At 49.5% G+C, this 23,061-nt stretch overlaps 4 protein-coding genes across 4 annotated transcripts; 3 read left to right on the forward strand and 1 right to left on the reverse strand.

The window, feature by feature from the left end:
* Positions 1-2,750: 2,750 nt before the first annotated feature.
* FMAN_02426 (uncharacterized protein) lies at positions 2,751-5,954 on the forward strand (the record flags this gene model as incomplete). The annotated part of the gene is made up of 6 exons (XM_041819986.1): positions 2,751-3,251; positions 3,322-3,591; positions 3,643-4,104; positions 4,153-4,708; positions 4,763-4,884; positions 4,935-5,954. 6 exons carry the CDS (start codon positions 2,751-2,753, stop codon positions 5,952-5,954), a joined length of 2,931 nt encoding a protein of 976 aa, XP_041685911.1.
* Positions 5,955-7,081: 1,127 nt separating this feature from the next.
* FMAN_02427 (uncharacterized protein) lies at positions 7,082-7,597 on the reverse strand (the record flags this gene model as incomplete). Its single annotated transcript, XM_041819987.1, has 1 exon — positions 7,082-7,597. The coding sequence occupies one exon, from the start codon at positions 7,595-7,597 to the stop codon at positions 7,082-7,084; it is 516 nt and encodes a 171-aa protein (XP_041685912.1).
* Positions 7,598-8,880: 1,283 nt separating this feature from the next.
* Positions 8,881-12,288, forward strand: FMAN_02428 (putative Lon proteinase, mitochondrial precursor; the record flags this gene model as incomplete). The annotated part of the gene is made up of 2 exons (XM_041819988.1): positions 8,881-12,066; positions 12,124-12,288. 2 exons carry the CDS (start codon positions 8,881-8,883, stop codon positions 12,286-12,288), a joined length of 3,351 nt encoding a protein of 1,116 aa, XP_041685913.1.
* Positions 12,289-16,282: 3,994 nt separating this feature from the next.
* Positions 16,283-19,242, forward strand: FMAN_02429 (uncharacterized protein; the record flags this gene model as incomplete). Its single annotated transcript, XM_041819989.1, has 2 exons — positions 16,283-17,218; positions 17,266-19,242. The coding sequence occupies 2 exons, from the start codon at positions 16,283-16,285 to the stop codon at positions 19,240-19,242; spliced, it is 2,913 nt and encodes a 970-aa protein (XP_041685914.1).
* Between the last annotated feature and the right edge of the window lie 3,819 nt (positions 19,243-23,061).

Raw genomic sequence — 23,061 nt, forward strand, 5'->3', positions numbered from 1 at the left:
CACGGTGAACCCCACCAGAAGGGTTGGTTTGAAGAGAACAGTAAGTGCTCCCAGACGTGTGAGATAAAATTCTATCCGATATAAGCGCCGATTGTGACAAAATACGGCTGATCATATGATAGACCGCTTGATCAATGAACAGGTCTATATGATATGGTTCGAAGGAGTGAGGTGATAGGCAGGGCGCAGGGGTTCATCAAACACCATGAAGATGCTGCTCCAAATGGTATTAATCATGCTGTCGTGGCAGTCTCTCAAGACTCTGCAGAGTTCACGGACATCTGTGAGGTCGATTCCCAATTCCTGACCAGTCGGAATCTGCAAGGACCCTGAAGGGTCAGTGCAAATGTCACGAGCCTAAGGTACGAATATGAATGTTTGAGACATGGCTGGTGAGTCTGACTATCAGCTCTCACATGTCCTGTCGAGTCAGTTCACAAAATAAAACATATTGGGCTTCGCTTATCAACTGCTACTCAAAGAGGACATTCAGCTAGCCTAACTGCTGGACCATTTGCGGATGTGGTTAGTTAAGTCACAGAGCGTGTAGATTACTGATAGCATGGCTATAAGCTTCAAGGTTGACGGGTGACAAGAGTGGCGTGGCTCGTGATGACCATGCATTCGATGTAAGCCTCTGGAATTCGAGGGGGCAAGTCAGTGAAGCAATCAACAAACGGTGCTAGGGCACGCATATGCGCGTCTGCCAAGCGATCCAGAATTGTTGCGCCACATACAAACGGACCCCAAGAATGCCAGCTCCCTTGATAAATGCAGGAGTTCGCGATGTTGCAGTACAGAAGTCGAGACTGGAGATCCTTGTGTCTTTTGGTCTGTGTACACATTGCCATTCTGCATTCTGCAGTGCCGGCCAAATAAGGTCCCTGAAAGTCTGATATATTCAATGACGAGTTGCTAGTGGCTGAGCCGGTGCCGGACTCTTGGTGAGAGGCCGGCTTGCATGGGTCACCCCCTCGAATCAGCTCCCTTGTTCTGGGACAAGTCACACAGACACCAGACGAGGACCTTGTCTTGTGTGGGGACGCCGTGTGATCGAAGCTTGGCCTAACATTATTAGCAACGAAGCGAAACACAGCTGATGATGGATGCGATGTGTGGTGTGTTTTGGTGTTTTCTCTGGCTACAATCTGTTGTGCTTATGCGGTGGACTACTTGACCAAATGATCGTCTTGAATCTGGATACTATGATGCAAAAACATGGGCTTTAGCTGCCCTTGACAGTAAACAGACTTGAGTGGTTGGTCATTGGCGGAGGTGACCCATCCTCGTGCAGCTGTTGCCCTGTACCCAGGCTCTCTTCGTGTTAGTGTTCGAGACAATGGTACTTGAGACATCTTGTGGATTTGGTGATGTGTCGAGTATCCATACTTCAGGTCTTGACTGAGTTTCGCTCCATGGACGACCCGGAGGCTTTGCTATGCTTTGCCGAAGCCCTTGAACATCCTACTAAAGTGTTTGGAACGCAGCCGGTTCAGCGTAGCGTTCCGCGGGAGGAGACTGCGTAAACCTGTTGGAGTGACCACGATGATACTACTGTGGTCTGCAGGAGGAGGCTCCAAGCCTGGGCTTGATGGTCTCCACTACCCAGAAAACATCCATGCCCTAAGACGTTGTTATTCGAAGGCGATCGAACCAAGGAGCTGAGGGTTGGCAATGGCTGAGTTTTGAGCGTATTGTCGTTGTGAAGAATGAGCTATATGATGCTTTGAGTTTTGCTTCGAGTTGTACTTCTCATCGTTGTGGTTCGCAACTTTGACGATCTGCGCAATTGAAACTTCTCATGGTTCCAGGGCAGCCAGGGATTGTCGATGAATTAGTGGTTCAGTGTTCGCTGTGGCTGTTCTTATCAAAACCCTCGACCATGATTAGAGTGACCACCCTTTCCGAGAGGTTTTCGACGCAAAACCTTGTGCCATGCGTGGGATGTTTGATATGCAGTTGTATTAAGGCTTCTCTTATTTGAGTCCTTGTTTCATTTCAATTCTGATGTTTCGCGTTGTCATCTCTTCTGTTGTATCGTGAAAATTGAGTTCAGATTCCCATCTCAGACAGAGACAGAGACAGGCCTTCGGGTTTAGTCCCAGCGTGCTAGGGCCCTCTTTTAAATCTCCCCCCAGTTACTTCCCTGGCAAGTTACGGTAGGCGGACCAGGGCACTAAGCAGCTGTACCTGCCGCCTGGCTCATCACCCACTTTCGTGTCTTGTAAGGTACTCGAGCAGGTACGGACGGTAGGTATGGTACAGAGGGTAGGTACGTCTTTGCTGACTTGACTGACTGGACTTGGCCTGACGTTCCTCGCTTTTACGCCTGGCTCCGCTAACTATACCTTATCCTCCCCCCTTCCACTTCCCTCACTTCACCTCACCTCACCTCACCTCAGTCAACCTCCACTCAACCTACCTAACCTAACCTCTCTCTCCCTCCCTCGTCAGACGTGGAAAGAGCTCACAAATACCACCATCTCTCTTTCTTTCCCCTTCCCCTACCCTTACCCCCTTCCCCCCCATCCTCACAGCCCTTTCTTGACCTCAGCTTCTTCGATACCCATACAGTTTTCGCTTTCTCTTGATCAATCTCGCATCATCTTTGTATTCTCTTCTCTTTGGCTCTTCTCCACCCCCGGCGTCCTCTTCCGTTCAGCCTCCTCCACCTTGGCCGACCGTCGCCGCCCGCCCACGATTCGGACGACGACGACGACACCAACAACGCAACTTTCTCGATACTCATCATGAATAAGTTGGCAAATATGCGTCACTGGTCGGAAAGAATGGCTCCCAACTTCGTTATGGGCCGTCCTAATATGCCCATGAATGCCCTCAACCATCCCAAGAACGCCGCTCAACCCGGTCAGCCCATGGCTTCCCCTCAAGCCGCCGATGCCACCATTCTCTACTCTTTCAATATCCCATTCGCTTCCGATCTTGCGGGCCCCGATACTGAGGACATTCTTCACGCGACCACTGACGCTGTCCTGCGATGGACACACCCCGAGGACGCGCCGGACGACGTCCAGATTCACGAGCTGCCTATCCATGTTCAGAACCTGAACAACCTCCACAGGATGTGCCAGGAGATTACCAACGGGCCGCTTCCTGTTGAGGCATATGTCCTGTCAACAATGCTCAAGGGCGGAAAAGGCCAACAGGTTGCTACTGTTTGTCTCTCGGGCTCTCCAGAGCTGGTCCACAAGAGCCGAGAGACTATTTTGAATGATACCCCAATTTCTCTTGTATGTTCCTACGCATATACCCTTGGGCTTTCCCGGGACAAGTCGAGGCTCTTCTCTAACTTTTTCACAGCGCTGCACCACCATTGATATCGATGGTCAACTCGTCTGCGATCTCAATGCCGGAGTGCTCAAAAAGCCTGTCACTGATACCCTCGATTACATCTCCACCTTCTGTGGCGTAGATATCTTCCTTCTTGGCCCTAAGCTGACCCCTGTTGTGGACGGTATGACTGGTGATGCTGAATTACGCATGGATCAGCGCTGGAGAGTTGCTATCTACGGTGATATACTATCATCCGAGCACGCCAAGGCTCGTGTTCTGATCCACATCGATACTCTGGTACTGTTTCCTGCTTAATCATACTTATGTGCCGTTCTAACACTTACGCAGCTCGGCCGAATTGTCGATGGTACCAAACTTGAGGCTTCCCTCCACCAGCTTGTCTGTGGCCGACATCGCAAGAATATCAAGCTCATTGAGTCTTCCACTGGAACTGCCATCTACTTCCCACCCCCGTTCTCGGCAATGTACCGCTACTGTCCTCCTAAAGCCACTCGCCGTGACCCCAACGATATTTTTATCACTGGCGAAACGCCCCAAGCTATTGAATTAGCAAAACAGAAACTGCACGAAACTGTCCAGCGCATCAGATTGTACGTTAAGGACGTCACAATTCCTGCTGCCAAGATCGACAGTATTCTGCTTGGTCGTCTAGATAAGGTCCGGAAGATTCTCGAGGCCAACGGCACCTTCATCATGTTCCCTCCCCTGGCTACTCAGCGTAACATGGTCCGAGTTCAAGGAAGCGAAGGTCTTCACGTTGAGCGAACTGTGCGAGAGATCATGTCCTTGGTAAGTAATGTCTGACTTCGAATAGACATCTCGCTAACTTTAGCACAGGCTGGTCAATTCTACAGTGCGGGATGGTTCATTCAGCCGGCTGATGCCAGGCAATTCCCTTACCCCAACGACATCAAGAGTTTGCTCGTTGATATCTGCGCCAACTCCGATGCCGACCTTTCCTTCGATAAACTGAGTTTCACCATCACTGGCTCTGATGACGCTGTCAAGACAGCTCTTCAAGTCATTTCGGAGATGAAGTTCATTTCTCAATCTCAGTACCAGATCCGCGTCAAGATTGAGCTTGCCAACGAGCACAAGGAATTCGTCAGTGGCAAAAAGAATGGCAAAATCAACAAGATAATGGGACAGAGCAATGTGCAGATCATTTTCGATGGTTTCAATGAGTACAACTTCAACATTGATGTCATGGCAGCAACTTATGAGTCCATGAAGCAGGGCCTCACTCTTGTGGAGCAAGAAATGCCTGCATCTATTTCGTTCCATGTGCCGGATCAGTACCACAAACGCATCATCGGCATTGGTGGTCAGCATATCCAGCGCATCATGAAGAAGCACTCAGTCTTTGTCAAGTTCTCCAATGCTATGGATAGAGGTCAGAATCGCCGTTGCTGCACTATCAGGTATAAGCTTACTAACCTTGATACAGGCGGAATGGGTCGAGAAGACGACGATATCAAAGTCGATAATGTCATCTGCCGCACACCAGCTCGAAACGCCCAGAATCTGGACGCTGTCAAGAACGAGATCTTGGAGATGGTCGATCGTGCCGTAAGTGTCACTTGATGCCACCGTTTGCTCAATGCTAACAGCATCGATAGGATTCTGAGTACACATCTCAGATTGTCAGCGTTGACCGCCTCTATCATCGCCAGCTTATTGCTAGACTTCCCGAGATCGATGACCTGGAGCAGAAGTACAACTGCAAGATCAACTTTCCCAGCACTGAGCAAGCCAGTGATGAAGTTACTGTTAACGGTCCACAGTGGCAGGTTCCCCACTGTGTCGATGAGTTTCTCGGCATGGTCCCAGATAAGCATGAGCTTGTTCTCGCCAGAACTCCTGAGCTGGTCAAATTCCTCGGGTCTCCTGAATTCGCTCATGACCTCGTGCCCAAGCTGAAAGCCCAGCATGAGGTTGAACTCAGCGTCAGGCAGAACCCCGACGAGCTCACCGAGAGCGGCGAGCCTACGGTCACTCTTCTTTGGGGGTTCACCCGCAACAACGCCGGTGGTCTCCGTGATGCTATGGACTTCATTCAGTCTCAATTCGCAACTTCCGGAGCTGAGATCAATGTCGTGAAGGGCGCTCTCCCCCGCCCCAAGTCCGATTCGTTCGAAGATTCTCTGCGGTATTTCGACTCTAAGCTTTTACAGCACGCTCCTGCACCTGTCGCCACTGATTCTCCTATTAAGACTGGCTTTGGCGATGAAGTCGCTCGCGAGCGAAGCAGCATTCTGGACCGTCTCCGAAAGCCTGGCAGTATGACGTCAATTTCATCTTTCTTGGACCGTAGAAAGAACAGCTCTCATTCTGGCAACAGTAACTTTTTCAAGGGTTCAAGCAACGTCTCTAAGTCTTCGCTCATTTCGATCGAATCGACCCGCAGCTTCAATGCCGACCGAAACCCCTGGAACGACAGTGGCGTCAATCTCCCCGACGACGACAATCCTTGGGCTCCTCGAACCTTCGGCACTCACATGGACAACAAATTGTCCATTCCTCAACCTGGCGATGTCACACCTCGCCACAGCACCCGCGCGTCTGGCGACAGCGGGCGCCCTTCCACTTCTCATTCTATGAATTCAGGATACCCCGCCCCTATTGGGCCTTTCCGTTAGATTCCCCCGTGTTAGAACCTCTACATGCAAATACCCCGGCTGGATATACCCTGGCGTAAAAATACCCTGGAACGTCGACTTGTGCATCGGTCGGTTAACGTCTTGCCATGTTTGTTTTACCTGATTTGCGTTTGAGTGCTTTCTTGTTTTTTATATTATGTTACTTTTTGCTTTTTCCTGGTCTATATGGAATCAGGGGTTCTCTTTTGATGACTTGACGTCCACTCCTTATACCCAGTCATGTAACGAAAAGCTGAGACCAAAAAAACGAAGAATACCCCTGGTTGCCGGTTGAGATGAAATTTTTGGGACACGATGGATGTTTGGCGAGAAAGATACCACTGTGAACGAAAACAATATCAATAGTCTGTCTTCAGACTTATACACGGAGTCAAAGTTGGGTTTGTTTTGGAAGTCGTGTGGTTGTCATGAGCTTTCAGGCCATGGAACCAACCATATGGCACATGAATCACACGCTGCGCCAGGGAGCCTTCGAGAACGGAGGAGGCACAGAGAAAAAGCATTTCCAGCGTGTGGTCATGAAAAGTTGAGAGCATTGCTACTGTCTAGGCAAACCGAGATTGAGAAATGGCAATGCAATGATACCTGCGGTTCGGCCGCGATTGCTCGATTCACGAATCTTGCTACATGATGTTGGCCATTATGTGAAGTCCTCAAATGTGTATATCATCGTGCAAACATGATCCTGTGGACCAGAATCAACACCGTCGCTCATATAAAGTGAACTGTTTACGTCCAAACCCCAAAAGTATGTATGTACTTCGGACTAGGCAGAGTCGTCGTTGTCGGTAGCAGGGATTTGTTTATATATATTTCTGAATCCTGGCAACTTGTGTGAGTGCTCTATGTTATATCTTTCTTCTTTGACTTCAGGTCACTAGCAGAAAAATGCATTGCAAGCTCTTGTGACTCCATGCAATAGGATTCACACATATTTGCCTCTTGCTTCAATATGCCAATACCAACCCTCGCATTTGCCGATAAGAGCACTCTGAATCTAGGCCAGTAGAAGAATACCCTCAGACCCTTGCTTCAGGTGACAATAAGGGGTTTCGATAAAGTTGATACAAGAGCTAGTCTTCCAAGCTTGTTAATAAGATAATCTGTTAATCATCCCAAATAGCTGCCTTTGCCTTCTCAACATCAGCCTGTCGTTTCTTTTCCTCCTCTTTCTCCTGTTCCCTCCTCTTCTTCTCTTGCTCGCGAACACTCCTCTGGTACGCCCTTTGCTCCTCGGTCTGCTTTGGTGCCTTGAGGCCTAGTCCAGCAGCGATCATACGACGAGCCACGGCATCTGTCTTCTCAGGCCGCTTATCCGGGTCTGCTCCAGCGCGGTGGCCGGGACTTCCTGAAGATGACTCCCATGGTAGGCCACCGACGGGAGACATGGGCGTTGGGGGAGGCGGTGCAGGCGTCGTGGTTGGAGTTGGCTTGTTTGACTCTGGCTCGGCTTCAGGCTCTGCATCAGAGCCGGAGTCGGAGTCGGAGTCTTCCCATGAGTCTGCGACGGCCTTCTTGGTCTTCTTTTTGGCAGCTGGTTTCTTAGACAGCACTGAAGGCTCGTCTTTTGTGTCGATTGACAGATTCTTGAGCGAGCTTGAAACGTCCTGATCTTGTGACATGGCTGAGACCAATGAACTGAATATGTCTCAACGTGAAGAGGGAAAGCTTTCCAAGGTTTGAGAGCAGAGTATAGGGTTTCTCTTGGAGAAGATTGTATGGGGTGGAATGGATGAAAGCTTATAGAACTTCAGGCTTCAATTCATGAACAAAGAAATACAGTTGGGGAAGGAAGGTTGTTAGTCGTTGCCAAGTTTGGTTGCGGAGAAGTATAGGGTAGTCTCGACTGTCGATCAACTTGTATCCGTTCATGACCTACAGTAGAAGTCATGTTGTGTATGTTTGAAAAGGGACATGGTGTTTAAACTGGTGTTGAATTGAATGCCAATTACACCCGATATGATTCTGACGATATGACGAAGCAAACAACTCGTAATATCTGGTACTGTTGCAAGGCCTGCCTTTACTTACTGGGATGGAACGCTACATGCCATGCCAAGGCACACATTGCGTTTAATTAATAATAAGGAGATAGCCCAATTTGGTTATAATGCCCCAGTCTATCTCTTTGAGATTCTGTCCAGCATAGAACTCTAAACATACATAATTGAGCTGGTAGGCTGGGTAATGAATGGTATTACTGCAGCTCCTAGTTCTTGACTTGCTCCCTAGTTGCCTGTCTATGACAGCATGATCTTATGATGACCGATATAACAAGTCATGATGATCAAATCGAGACGATACCATATTGATCTGATCAAACAGATAGATAGATAGATAGATAGATTTATTGACCAAATCACAAGAATTAGAAAGACTTGTAGAAGTCGAGAAGGCTCTGGGCTGAGGCACGAGGCACGCGAGCAACGGTAGTTGTATCGCAATCTGATAACGGCCGGCGCAACAGCCGATAGCGGGGTCTCATTGGTCAGTGGCTGACTAAACTGAACTACCTCTAGCGCGGAACGTCTTGGAATCGAAATTTTGGATGATGTACTCCGTAGTAAAGTCCGAGTTCGCGATTATTAAGTCGCCTCCACCAAAACCAACCAAAACCAAAAGCGAGGGTCAAGCCAAGCGGTGATGCGGACAATTGCGGCCTGCTGCTAGTCTAGTTGTATTATCCTTGTCAACTGCTTATGATAGACCATTTCTTCTCCTTTTTACACTTTATTCTTCTTCTTTAATTCTTCATTGTATCAACTAGTCGAATCGAGTCGAGTCTAGTCTACCCTAGTCTACAGCTGCCCATCGCGGGGAGCTTCTACTTGTCGTCTCTCAACCCCTCGGATCCTAGCTCTAGCTCCGCGTTCGCTACAATCGAATCGCAGCGGCATCAACGATCATGATTCCCCGATCACGCCTCTCGGGCCGCCTCATTCTTGAGCGCTCTCTCGTCCACGCATCACGAGTATCTTCCGAAGCAACCGCTGCACGATGGGCTTCTGCTCCCGCCTACCGCAACCATCACATCTGCGGTCGTCGGCTTCCCGCCATTCAACCGCGGTTAGTCGCCGCTGCCTTTTCCACATCTGCCCGAGTCACCAAAGAGAAGGACAGCAACGACAAGGGCTTCTTCGAGTCTGCGATAGAGCCATTGACGGAGCCCTTATCTGACGAGGAGGCCAAGGCGAACATCGAGAACAAGCGCAGGGAAGCCGACAGCCCACTACTGGCCGAGTCGAGGAATCCAGGCCCCGATTCACCTGGCTCTGGAAAGAACGATAGCGCCGGGCAATCGAACGATGGAAAGGCGGGAAGTGCTGCTGGAGGTGCTGGATCTGGATCTGGAGGTGACAACTCAGGTGGTGACGGAGGTCGTCGCGGTAGAAAGCCCTCTGCCGAGAAAGCTCTCCAGAAGCCTGTCGTCCCTGAAGTCTACCCCCAAGTCCTAGCAATCCCGATTGCTCGAAGACCACTCTTCCCTGGCTTCTACAAGGCTATTACCATCAAGGACCCCGAGGTGGCCAATGCAATCACCGAGTCGATTAAGCGTGGTCAGCCATACGTTGGTGCATTCTTGTTCAAGGACGAGAACGAGGATGAGGATGTGATCAGGAACCCCGAGGACGTCTACGATGTTGGTGTTTTCGCCCAGATTACAAGTGCTTTCCCCATCCACGGCCAAGAAGGTGCCCTCACTGCCATCCTCTACCCCCATCGCCGTATCAAGTTATCCAGTCTACTACCCCCTGGTGGCCAAGATACTACTAAGAAGACTGATGCCAAGGCCGAGCCCACACCCGAACCGATTCCCCAGAAGCCCGCAGAGGAAGAGGCTACTCCCGAGAAGAAGGGAGATGTCGTTGCCAGCTTCGAGGAGAGCGCTGTCGAGAAGAAGCCTGACCAGACTGCCGAAAAGTATGAGCCAACATCATTCCTCAAGAGATACCCCGTCAGTCTGGTCAACGTCGAGAACCTTGTCGATGAGCCATACGACCCCAAGAGCCCTGTCATTCGCGCCGTCACCAACGAAATTGTCAACGTTTTCAAGGAAGTCGCCACAATGAACAATCTCTTCCGAGACCAGATCTCCACTTTCTCTATGAGTCAATCAACCGGAAATGTTACATCGGAACCCGCTAAGCTCGCCGACTTTGCCGCTGCCGTGTCCTCAGGCGAGCAAAAGGAGCTGCAAGAGGTATTGGGCTGCCTCAACGTCGAGGAGAGGATGCAGAAGGCTCTTGTGGTGCTGAAGAAGGAACTCATGAATGCCCAATTACAGTCCAAGATCAGCAAGGATGTCGAGAATAAGATCAGTAAGAGGCAGCGCGAGTACTGGCTTATGGAGCAGATGAAGGGCATTCGTCGTGAGCTTGGCCTGGAATCCGATGGAAAGGACAAGCTCGTCGAGAAGTTCAAGGAGAAGGCCAACAGCCTTGCCATGCCCGAGGCAGTTCGCAAGGTCTTCGATGAAGAGCTTAACAAGCTTGCTCATCTCGAGACAGCCGCTTCCGAGTTCAACGTCACAAGGAACTACCTAGATTGGCTCACCCAGATTCCTTGGGGCAGGAGGAGTGCCGAGAACTTTGGCATCCCTAATGCAGTCAAGATTCTGGACGAGGACCACCACGGTCTCAAGGACGTCAAGGACCGCATTCTGGAATTCATCGCTGTTGGCAAGCTTCGAGGCACTGTCGAGGGCAAGATCCTCTGCTTCGTCGGACCTCCTGGTGTGGGTAAGACAAGTATTGGAAAGTCGATTGCCCGAGCTCTTAACCGCGAGTACTACCGATTTAGTGTCGGTGGTCTCACAGATGTTGCTGAAATCAAGGGTCACCGAAGGACCTATGTTGGTGCGCTTCCTGGCCGTATGATCCAGGCTTTGAAGAAGTGTCAAACTGAGAACCCCCTCATTCTGATCGATGAGATCGACAAGATTGGCCGAGGTTACCAGGGCGATCCCTCTTCTGCTCTGCTGGAGCTGCTCGATCCCGAGCAGAATAGCTCTTTCTTGGATCACTACATGGATGTCCCTGTTGATCTGTCTAAGGTCTTGTTCGTGTGCACTGCCAACATGACTGACACTATTCCTCGACCCCTGCTCGACCGCATGGAGCTCATCACCCTCTCTGGTTACGTTGCCGACGAGAAGATGGCCATCGCCCAACGATATCTTGCCCCCGCTGCCAAGGAGACTGCTGGACTTCAGAACGCTGATGTCAACTTGAGCGAGGAGGCAATTGAGGAGCTCATCAAGTCATACTGCCGTGAGTCTGGTGTGCGAAACCTTAAGAAGCAGATCGAGAAGGTCTACCGAAAGTCCGCCCTCAAGATCGTTCAGGAGCTCGGCGAGGAAGTTTTGCCTGAAGAGGAGGCCCTCACCGAGGAGGGCAAGTCTGCTCTTGAGGAGGCTGAGAAGAAGAGCAAGACCGAGGAGGTCACCGAGGGCAAGGAGTCCACCTCTAACGAAACTGGCGCGACTACGGAGAAGCCCCGCAAGCCACTCAACGTCCCCGACTCTGTCCATGTTGTTATCGGCAAGGATAACCTCACCGACTACGTTGGACCTCCTGTCTTCACCTCTGACCGTCTCTACGAGGTCAACCCTCCCGGTGTTTCCATGGGCCTCGCTTGGACACAACTTGGCGGTGCTGCCATGTATATCGAATCCATCCTCCAGGCTCCCCTCCGACCATCTACACGACCTCACCTCGAGATCACCGGTAACCTCAAAAATGTTATGAAGGAATCTACTACCATTGCCTACTCTTTCGCCAAGTCTTTCATGGTTAAGCAGTTCCCTGACAACCACTTCTTCGACAAGGCAAAGATGCATCTGCACGTTCCAGATGGTGCCGTCTCCAAGGATGGTCCTTCAGCTGGTATCACAATGGCTACTTCACTCCTTTCTCTTGCTCTCGATTCCCCCGTTGATCCTACAGTTGCCATGACTGGTGAGATCACACTCACTGGAAAGGTACTACGCATTGGTGGTCTTCGTGAGAAGACTGTTGCTGCTCGACGAGCTGGCTGCAAGACCATCATCTTCCCCAAGGACAACATGTCTGACTGGCTAGAGCTACCTGAGGTATGTTTCCCCATCTTATCCGGTATCTAATTTCCGGTTACTAACGAATACTTCTAGAACATCAAGGAGGGTCTTGAAGGTCATGCTGTGGCCTGGTACCCTGAGGTCTTTGACCTTGTCTTCCCAAACGTCGATAAGGAGAAGGCCAACACATGCAAGATCTGCGAGTGGAAGGCTCAGCAGAAGAAGAACGACTCTGAGTCAGCTGAAGAGGAGGACTAAAATACCGAACGAGGCATTGATGCATTCTAGCCTGGCAGCTATCATCTAGCACCAACTGAAACAAGGTTGATGTTCATGAACGCTGCAGGGCCTGATTTGAAGGGCGTTTGGGCATGGGCGAGAAATTTAGATGAACGATATAAAGACTCCTACTCTTGTTATTCCCAAAATGAGGAAATTGTACTATTAGAAGCATGCATTAGTGGTTTGTTTGGGGTGTCACAAGGCAGCGTGTAGTTGACGCCTTCATGTATAATTGTATATATAGGAAAGCGACGTCATTCTACTTTACTACCCGGCTCGGGCGTATGATGTTATGATCACAAGGTGCTGCCCGAGTCAATGATGCTGATCGTTATATCGCAGACATATTAAGAATCTGTCCCTAAACTTAGTAAGTGTTTACGATGCCAGCCACGATGCGTAATGGTTGGTGACGAAGAACACTGCTTTGGTAGAGTTCGAGGCCTGCGAGGTGGTGACAACCTTTGAGCATAGAGTATGCCAGGAATTTTGGTAGGACCTTTTGTCACAGGTCTGAAATTGTCTCTGGGCCATTGGATCGACAAGGTCCATGGTATTTTCAACCTCATTGACGCAGTAGATATCCGGATGCCACCAGATGGTTCCCCAGAATGATGATCCTGGTTTGTACCTTAGCTAGGCCAAGGCTCTGGGAGATCTCATCTTGTCTGTGGCGCGGGATCTGTGGAGCCAGGCACGGGACGAGCCTAGCCGAGGGAAAGTTTGATAACGACAATGGATTGTGATCTGAAGTCGTATCTCACCTTCTTGTCATGTCGCATCTTTTGACACGATCTCATGAGATTGTTGAGTCCTGTGAAGCTTCATGTTAATCCATCAAACGAGCTAAACATGCTGGTATAGCCATCGCATAAGAGTTTGATTGACACCCAACCGAAGCCTATAAGACGTCTGGAAGCCCGTTTGTACATACGGGCTAGTGGTGTGTTGCGGCCCTATTGCTTGCATGGCGAACCGACAACCTGTCAAGTGCAGGTAGCCTCACTTGAGCGTTGTTCTAGCGGGCCGTTCTTGTGCTGCACTCATGCCTGACCCCACGCGAGGCTCTTGTGGGATCTTGCCTGGTGGATCGGGCCTCAGACTCGGCCGCAGTACAGTTTCCTGTAAAGCTGAAAGCTCCTGGAGTGCTTGTGTGACGTGACCTGTTCGAAAATTGAGACGAGAGGGAAGAAGACGAGCGAATTGAACCAACTAAGGTGTCGGCAAGCTTAGGTATTTCCTCATCGAGGGAGGTGCTTGAGGGTGTGCGCGAATTGGATAAAATCGAGCCCGTCATAGTAAAGTCGCATTGGGCACTGGCACCCATTTGCTCCTGATTTGGAGATATTGCATATCACATCTCCATTGGTGAGAGAAGACTGTGACGTTTGACTGGGATCCGGTAAAAGACCAGAAGCGAATTTTGATACGACAATGGCAAATTAATTGTCTCGTACCATGATGCATGCCATTGCCAACTCCTCTGGATCTGAGCATTGCTTTCTATGCGTACGCCTCAGACTTTGCATTTGCATTGGCATGTTGCTTAATGCATGGAGTCCAGTGCCTCGAGCTCGCTATTTTCCGAATATGCGACATAAGATCTTGGCATTTCGAGTGCCGGGCTACCACGAGCTAGCCATTGATTGAATTCGCCCTGCTCTGACCAACTCTGAGAACCTGCCGAGGACACCATGAAACCAGACAGTGAACAGAAGGTTGAACAGGGCGGTCAGCAAAGCTGAGATTACCTGGCTTAGACGGCGCCGTCGCTTTCGTATGCAGTTGGACTGGAGCCTACAGGACATCTAGATCATCCGTCTTATGGTTCGAGTCTTGGGGTCAGCAGCTCAGAATGACACGCACCTACATGAGTGCAATATTCGGCAAGATACGCGTGCCTTGCCTGGATGACTTCACACTTTAGTTTTTTCCCCATAGGAAGATGGCTTGCTTGTGGGTTATTGTCAAGGATGCGGCATAACCCATGAGTGAAGCTGTCATGATCTCTACCTTGAGCAGACCACGTTGATTGCCGAGTGTTGAGGGAGAGTGATGTCATTAGGTGAGACAATGATGCTTTCTGGTGATTCTGAGAGAATGGAAGTTGGTGTTTTGATATTAATGATGCTATCTGATACGCCTGTCTACAGTGCCATTGTGCCTACCCTGCTTGTTTTGGGAAGTCGTCTATCTGCACAGTAATCGGGGTTTCCCATTCGTGAATTCATGCTCGTACCTTCCGTTGACTGAACTTGGGTCTTTCCTCTCTCCCGACTTCTTTTCTTTCTGGCAAGGGAAGGTTTCAAAGAGCACTTCCTTTCCCTGTCAGTCATGTTCTCGTGATACAGATTGGGATGCTAAATCACACCAACTCAAAGAACCGTGCACTCTTACACCTTCACATCCATCACCAAGATAAAATGACGCCGGCTATTTTCGATATCCGTTCGCAGCTCTTTATGCCTGACCAGAATCTTTCTCCGTGCCTAATGATGCATCACCGCCTTCCCCTGCGCTCAAAGAGACGCAAACTCGTGTTTAGCGTCGACAGAATGGGACGAGACAAGGGCGTCTGAAAGGGGCCAGCTCATCGATGGTTCCCCACCGCAAGCCGTCCAGCGTCACCGTCTCTCTTGAAAGTATGACCCTGCAGCAGCAGACGCACGCAGCAAGACCAGGCCACAGCTTGCTTGCCATGGTCGAAATCGCTCGCCTAGCAGGGTCCTTTGGGTGGCTTCAAAGAATGAAGGTTCCGGCATGGTGGGATGAATGGACCACAGTCGCGACACCCACGCCCAAAACCATGCACAACTGTCGTCCAGTCAAGCAACGACCCCTGACGCTCTTCGGCAAGTCTGGGGCAAAGTACAACCACAGCCCTGCGCTGACATCTGGGCCTAGGCCTAGGCTTGGGTTTAGTTAGGCTTGGGCAGTGGTGGCTTTGCAGCGAAGTGAGCAGTCGCACACATGCCTCGCGTTGCAATTCATGGCATCCAGCCCCTTCGTAGGGCGGTCCAGCTACGGCGTCATCACGAATCCCACGTCTTTAGTGTGGCTCAGGCTGCTAGAGAGGCCCAAAATAATGAAAGCCTAAACGTCAGAAGCCCAGCGCCTCCGCCGCCCGCTCCGCCCGTCCCCCCGTGTCGTCCCGCCGCGACTAAGAGCCACTATCCACTCAGCCCACACACACACTCTTGTCCAGTCACAATCCATATCCACCATTATTGCCGTTGGCTGCCCGTTTTAGGCTTTGGATCTCATCTTTACCATTGATATTAGCAGGGCGTTCATCGCAGCTCCATTTCCAATGACATTCTGATGCCTCAGGTCTTTTTGGATATATCTCACCCGAAAAGTCTTACCCATTTCATCACGATAATACCATATTTGTTTTTTGAAAGCTCCTGATGCACTGATATTTATTGCGCCTCCGGCTTCGTTCCCCGCGACTTCGACCGCTTGTTCAAGACCCGCTCTTCACCGACCGTTGCATTATTATCCCAACCTCCTCGGGCGATATTACCGACCACAGCAACGTTTTTTCTTTGCTTTCTCTTGAATGAGTCAGGCAAACATTTCCTTTATCCTGTTACTCACTCCAAAAAACCTCTTTTTCAATTGATAAGCTGGTTGTGCTTGTGTGGTTACTCGGCGGGCTTTCACCCTATTGCCATTTCGCTGGCTTGCATATTCTACCTATTTTTGCTATTATATACGTTTCCTACCTGCACGGCTGGTATTTATCCATATGCATCTCCAGGTTTTGTTTTTATAACAGTCAAAAGTTGTGAAACGATACAGGGCGTGGTGTATGCCGTATCACAAGTATCGACTTGCAATTGCGTTTTCGCCACTAAGCAATCGCCAAATCATTAAGTGTTAAGCCATTTCAACGTGGCTAACTACTGATATTGATTCTTATTGTGTCTGAACACAGCAGTACGCAGCAGGTCGCAGTGCCGCGGCCATGGCTCAGGCCGGCGTAATAGCGTCCGAGCCACAGCAAACGCTTCGTTCGCAAACAAATGCATTGTCCGGTACTCAGGGATTCTTTCGAAAGCTCTTTGGTAGACAGAGTGGCAGTAATACGCCATGTAAACCTACCGAGCAGCCAAAGAGCCCTCAGCATGAGGCCGACTCGGCTGACCTTGACAAAGGCGGGCTGATTCGCCGAATGTCTCGAAGGGTTGTGCCTGGACTACCTCGGGCGCAGACATTCAAACGCCAAGTATCGGAAAGGAGGACTAACCTCTCGCCTATTGAGCCAACTCCAGATGAAAGACGAGCTGTGTCTATGGACCGACGCTCTTACAGACCACGATCACCGTCAGCCTCACAGCCCGCAACCAACCCTCGTGTCAGCGCCCCAAGCTTTCTCGGCTCCCCTCAGGACGAAATACCTCGATTTGTCCCCTCTCTATCCGTCAATGATGTTACGGATGAGCCGCCTAGGGAACCTGCTGACGGAATACTGCATCCGGATGAGGAGATGACTCTTGCGGACGAGTGTCCAGCACAAGACACCTTGTCTACTGCAGACACTCGTTCAATAACAGCATCCCAGTACGACGCTATAATCCACGAAGAGCTCGAGAAGACATGGATACTGAATCTCAGTATGCACTTCAGAGACCGGTCAAAAAGGGAAAAGTTTTTTGTTACGTATCGTGAGCGTGATCACCTTTGGCGGCGTGTAACGATCTCGCTTGATTATCGAGATGCGCCACCAAACTCCCTGGAAATGGATCTGATCAACACGCATTACCAACGAGAGAAGAGTGCAAAAATTTATGAGGCGATCAGGGAAAGCTTGAGGGACATCCAATTTTATGACACTGTAACAAATTTGAAGCTTCAAACAACAGATGGAAGGCTTCATGTGCACGTAGTTGAAGATGGCAATGTCGGTATTTGCGATAGACTTACTGAAACCAAGCTAATGACATACAGGAAATTATACAATATCCCACTGTTGCCCAAATAAAGCATTTGGGTTGTCGCCGCATTCGAGAAAGAGACATCACTTTTGAATCCCACATGTCAGGATTTGTTTATAAAGTCAATGTTAACGGCCACACGCTCATCAAAAAGGAGATTCCAAGTCCTGACACCATAGACGAATTTCTGTATGAAATCAATGCCCTCAATGCTTTAAGATCCTCACGCAATGTCATTCACTTCTACGGTGTGGTTGTGGATGACCAAGATCAGAATGTCAAAGGTCTCCTTATTAACTATGCGGACCAAGGAGCTCTCATCGACGTCATCTATGAGCATTGCAAAGATGGCGACTATGATCTTCCTTGGGCGACGAGAGAAAGATGGGCCCGGCAGATCGTAGAAGGGCTGTCCGACATCCACGAGTCAGGGTTTGTGCAAGGAGACTTCACACTATCGAACATCGTTATAGATGGTTATGGCGACGCGAAGATCATCGACATCAACAGAAGGGGGTGTCCAGTAGGCTGGGAGCCCCCGGAAGCAACACCTCTCATTGAGAGTAACCAGCGCATCACCATGTACATCGGCGTCAAATCAGATCTATACCAACTTGGAATGGTGTTGTGGGCCTTAGCAACGCAGGAAGATGAGCCAGAGGCGCAGGGGCGACCGCTGATACTTGGCCCCGAAGTAAATATTCCGGACTGGTATCGACAAATGGCAGAAGTCTGTTTGAGCAATGACCCGCGCATGCGACTTCAGGCGTCTGCTCTGTTGGAGATGTTCCCTCGACAAAGGGAAAGCGAAGAGACTGGACAACTGAACCCCCCTGAATCAATAGTTGACGAAGGTTACACCTTGCATCAATATCTTGTTGACGGATACCACCCAGAAAACCTTCCACAAATCAGGACGGTCGAACCCCCTAACGACTGGTCTTACATGAATCAACCCGGTGCGGAAACAAGTCCTGTCAGATACGAACCATACTACTACACGCGCGGACGCTCTCCCCCGAGCCCGTTGCCGAGTAATTGTGATGAATACAATTCGCCCCGTGGCCTATACGACATTGCAGCCTGGGCAGCGAATCGGGATATACCTTCATCTTACAGCGATGTTGGACCTGAAGGAACACCGCTTGACGAAACGCCTACAGCCAACAAGTCAGCACTCATCGACTCGGATGCACTCACGGCTCCCGACTCGGCTTTGGAGAGGCACGAGACCCCAGCTACTTCGACTTCAACTCCAAGCCCAACCCGAGGCGTGGGTGTAGGAGATGATTCGCATGCCATTCCCATTGCGAAGGATGGCAAGGCTCATGCAGGCCAAGGAGAATTCGTGAGCAGCGGCAACGAGGATAATGCAGGAGCAACGTACAACGAATCAGCACCCAGCTCAACACAGTCGGGAAATATCACTCCTGGAGACAACGGCACAGTGATACGGGATGGTACGCAAGACACCATGGAGGATGCGCCGGGGGAAAAGGGGAACGGAGGTAAAAGTCTTTTATCAGCAGAAAAAGGAGAAGATGTTGGAGGTGAAGAAACAAAAGAGGCGCAAGCTATGTATCAGGAAACGGGAAACACATTGGAGGGACTATCCAAGAAAAACGACAGCCAAGAGACTCAAATGCTTCGGGAAGAGAGCAAGACAGAGGATCATCAGACGACGTCCGCAAACGAGAGGGACGTCTCTGAGGAGCCAAACACAAAAGCAGAACTGGATGCGGAACGAAACGCGGCAGAAAAGCAAGGGTCCACAGTACCTGGAACCAACCGAGTTACAATGGAGAAAGAGATGATAGTAGGAGAAGCAGACAACCGAGAGAATGGAAAGGCGATCCAAGGGGGTATCGAAGGCACTGAATCTGTACCGGAGGGTCAGATCTCACACTTATTGACTCACGACGAACCGACGAAAGAAGAGAATATGACTGACGACGTGTCCAAGGGCGCGAACTGTCCGTCCGGACTCTAATGAATGTCTATGAACGACATGGTTTGATGAACGTTGAGTTTGAATTCCTTTGTACTGACAATGCTATACTTTACCTTGTTTATTTCATATGTTTATTTTAGCGGGATATAGGCAGGCATTTTGCATAATAGGGCGCAAATATAAATACTGTTGATCGAAACCTATGCTCAGCTCTGGTACAATTACCTTCCTGCGTATGCGTAGCATGCATGATAATCGCTTTCTGATTTAGCTTTTCTCTGCATATTTTTCCTCTACTAATCTTATCTCTCAACTTCATTTTCTTACAATTCTACAGTTCTTTATTGATGCGAGAATTCAAATCGACTTGCATCTTCCACGAAGAGACTCTCTCCGACTGGGGCAGAGCCAACACCAAGAAGAAACCGGAGATCCTTGACTTCTGAAATGCTTGCTCTGCAAGCGGCGCCTTGACAAGTACTGATTTCTTTGATCCGACTTCCTTTTTCTCCGCCTGCTACGTAGGACCAGGAACGAGAAAAAAAGGTTGTAAAGAAGATCTAGTTCACCTCGGTGTTGGAAGTGGCAGCGGCCTCACATGCACTGCTTCACTTTTGCTGCAACCTAGGCACCTGGAGCGTTGTTACCGAAGCTGAAGCAGCACCGAACGCGTAATCGGTATCGCGAGGAAGTTCAACTAGCTTGCTACCATTTGTAGGTCGCGGTCACAGAGAGTGGCTTCAAATGCAGTGACTGTGCATTTCGCTCGCCAAAGTCACCTGTTACATCCTGCCTTGTCGTGGAAATCGCCCAAGATCTCCAGACAATCGTAATATCCGGCATCATCAATTACCTATGAGCCTGCTCGTCTTCTCAGACAACCTGGCCTTACACCAGAGATTTACAACATAGTAAGATGAGTAATACCTGAATAGGCATTGAAGGTGTACTCGAATTCCCACGACCTCATGCCACAGTTTCGTACAACCGACATTTTAGAGATGAACCACATAGAACCCGAGTAAAATTAACGTTAAGAAACCCCAAGCTTTAAGCTTACCAACACGAGTCTGAGGATAGTATCCTCTAAATAAGATAACTGAAGAGGATAGAAGACTAGGCTCTAACTTCCTGTCCTTAAGTTTAGGATCGTATCCTCTAAATCTTTACATGAGATATACATACGTCTGCCTTGTGCGGCAATACTGAGGATCTCATTAATCGACGCTGCCTCGTAACAGCTATCGCAAAGACGAAGACCAGGTGGGTCACAGGAAGAGATCGATACTGCAGTTACTGGAATAGCTTGCATCAAGGCAGCACCTGACAAGCACTGTCAGATTTACAGTCGGAGGATGAGACATGTATTGTCATGTCCTCCTGGATGAACCCCGCCCAGAACTACAAGACCCTGACTGGTTAGCCCTAGTATCGCGTAACGAACGAAGTCACTTTCAATTGGCAGTGATATATGCACGCTGCAATCAAGGCAGATGGCCACGAACCGAGATCACTTGTCATGAGCTGATGAATATGCACTGATGATACAAGAGTGATATCTCATCTCGAATCTGCCCATGAAACTTGGTGCGAGAAATACCATGTCATTTGTCCAAACCATGATTTCTAATAGGCCAATCAACCAGCGGGAACTGAACAACAGGTCTCTTAATGCTGCGATTGATGCCAGAGTATCAGGACTGTAGCAACAAAGGAGACTGCACTACTGAAATGAGCTATCAAACATCTTGTACTAATGCTTAGGAGTCTTGACGTAAATTTGACGAGGATTTCATCACCAGAGGACTTAGGATAATCGTGACGGAGGAAAATTCAGGTATAGGGCAAGTATGTGTGATATTTTGCATGGTTCTAGAATTGTTCTAGAATCCATCAACAAATTTGACGTTTAACATCACGTGAGATGATCTGGGATGGCTGTGGGGGGTCGAGAAGTGAAATATTTTCTGCCTGAATTTTGATTGATGATGACGGAGGAATAAGGCCAACATTGAACTGCAACTTTTGGATTCGGAGGCGAATGTGGAGCCGCTTAAGCTTGGCGAATCCCGATCTTTGTGTTTCTGTTGGGGAAACTGGGGAGAACGAACCAGGGGTGTCCAAGATACGTACCATCCCTGCTCAGGGCAGGCCGCTTCCATTGAGCTCGGGAGAACGGGACTGACTCTGAATGGAATCGACAATCCCATTCCACTCGGACTCGGAGCACGGTAAAAGAGTAGCCGAGAGAGTCTAGAAAACCGAGACCCCTCAAATGGACAAGTCATGTCAGTAAACAGCCAAATGGGCCGAGGTATCGTTCGATCTGGGGGAACAGAGGTTGTATCGGCCTGAAGTTCGCGATACATAGGGCTGATATGTTGAAGGCGATCATCTTTGCTGTTGTTTGCATTGGGATTCAACAATTGACAATAATCACAATCTGATGAATCTCGGAATGAGAATCATATGACGTTCTCAATTAGACGCCTATAGCTCGAGCACATGGCATGATAACTCGGGAGTTGGCGGACGTTGCAGTTTATGACATCAAAATGTGAGGTGAGGTTGGCCAAGGATCCCTATCAAGATTTGAGGGTATCAACTCGAAGCATGCACTGTACAGTGAGAACTGTTCAATGACTGGCACTGGCTGATGCTAGATCTTTGAGATAAGCGTGTGCGTGTGTGTGTGTGTGTCTACGTCAAAGCAGACGGGAATGAGCCTCGGCATGCCCGGTTTTCAAACGGTGCTCAACCAGAATTGAAGTGATTTACCAACATATCGACAGCTCAATTGGGATCAATTCGCCACTCCAAGTGTCAATGCAACATAATTTCGTGTGCCTGTCTTGGCCTGTCTCCTGTATCGCCCTGTTTGTGATACTGTCCAACCTCAGCATCATCATCATCATCAAGGTCTAAAAACCCATCTACCAACAAAACGTCTTGGATATCGATGACCTCCAATAGACCGGGGCTTTTTCAACCATGCCATGCGAGATCCCACAATCGACTTCGGCAAATAGCATCGCCTCTTACCAAATCAGTGGAGATGTGGACTCAGCATTTTTTCTCTCTGATTTTTCTTCTTCTTGAGGCTTGACTTAGATCCAGTCTCACTCACAGTCTACAGTCTCGAAGCTCAGGCGGCTCCGGGTTTTTCGTGTGGGCTCCCCTGCATGGAAGACATGCACTTCACTGGCGCGTTGCCTCTTGCAGGGCTAGGTAGATGTAGATGTGCCGTCCCTTGAAATAGAAGTACCCTCAAGCCCAAAAATGGCTTGCGAGATACTTCGTCATTAGCAGGGATACCCAAACGGTACCCGGGTGCCCAGCCGAGCCCCACAGTTGATTGGAGCCGCCAAAAAGTTGTTGGGGAAGCAAAAAAGGTTGAGGGAAGGAGCGATCAGGTCGACGTCGACCTTTCGTCCCAGCTACAAGACCCAGTATCTGTCCGAGCAGACGTCGCCCAGTTGATCTTTGTATTTGCGGAGAAAGACCGACACAATTTCGACACAATGAAGCGCCTACATGCTAACGATACCTATCGTGGGCTGATTACTGGCATCATTCCTTCGTCCAAGTGACAGGGCATAAGGAAGATCTCGGTAATTCGAGATGCAGAGCGGGGAGTTAGGTAGATAAGATGTATGTACATCGTAAGTTGTTGGAGGCATGGTCATCTGAATTACAGTGCTTGCCAAAGGTTGATATGAATCATGAAGACTACAGCAGCAACAGTGTTATTATGAAGTTGGTTGTGATAGGTTCCATCAAGGTTGACTTCTACAAGACAATGGTACAACCAATTGTTATCAGTTTCAGCCAATTGAAACGTCAACCTGCTCAACTACC

Source organism: Fusarium mangiferae (genome assembly GCF_900044065.1).
Source record: "Fusarium mangiferae strain MRC7560 genome assembly, contig: FMAN_scaffold010, whole genome shotgun sequence".
NCBI classification, from domain to species: domain Eukaryota; kingdom Fungi; phylum Ascomycota; class Sordariomycetes; order Hypocreales; family Nectriaceae; genus Fusarium; species Fusarium mangiferae.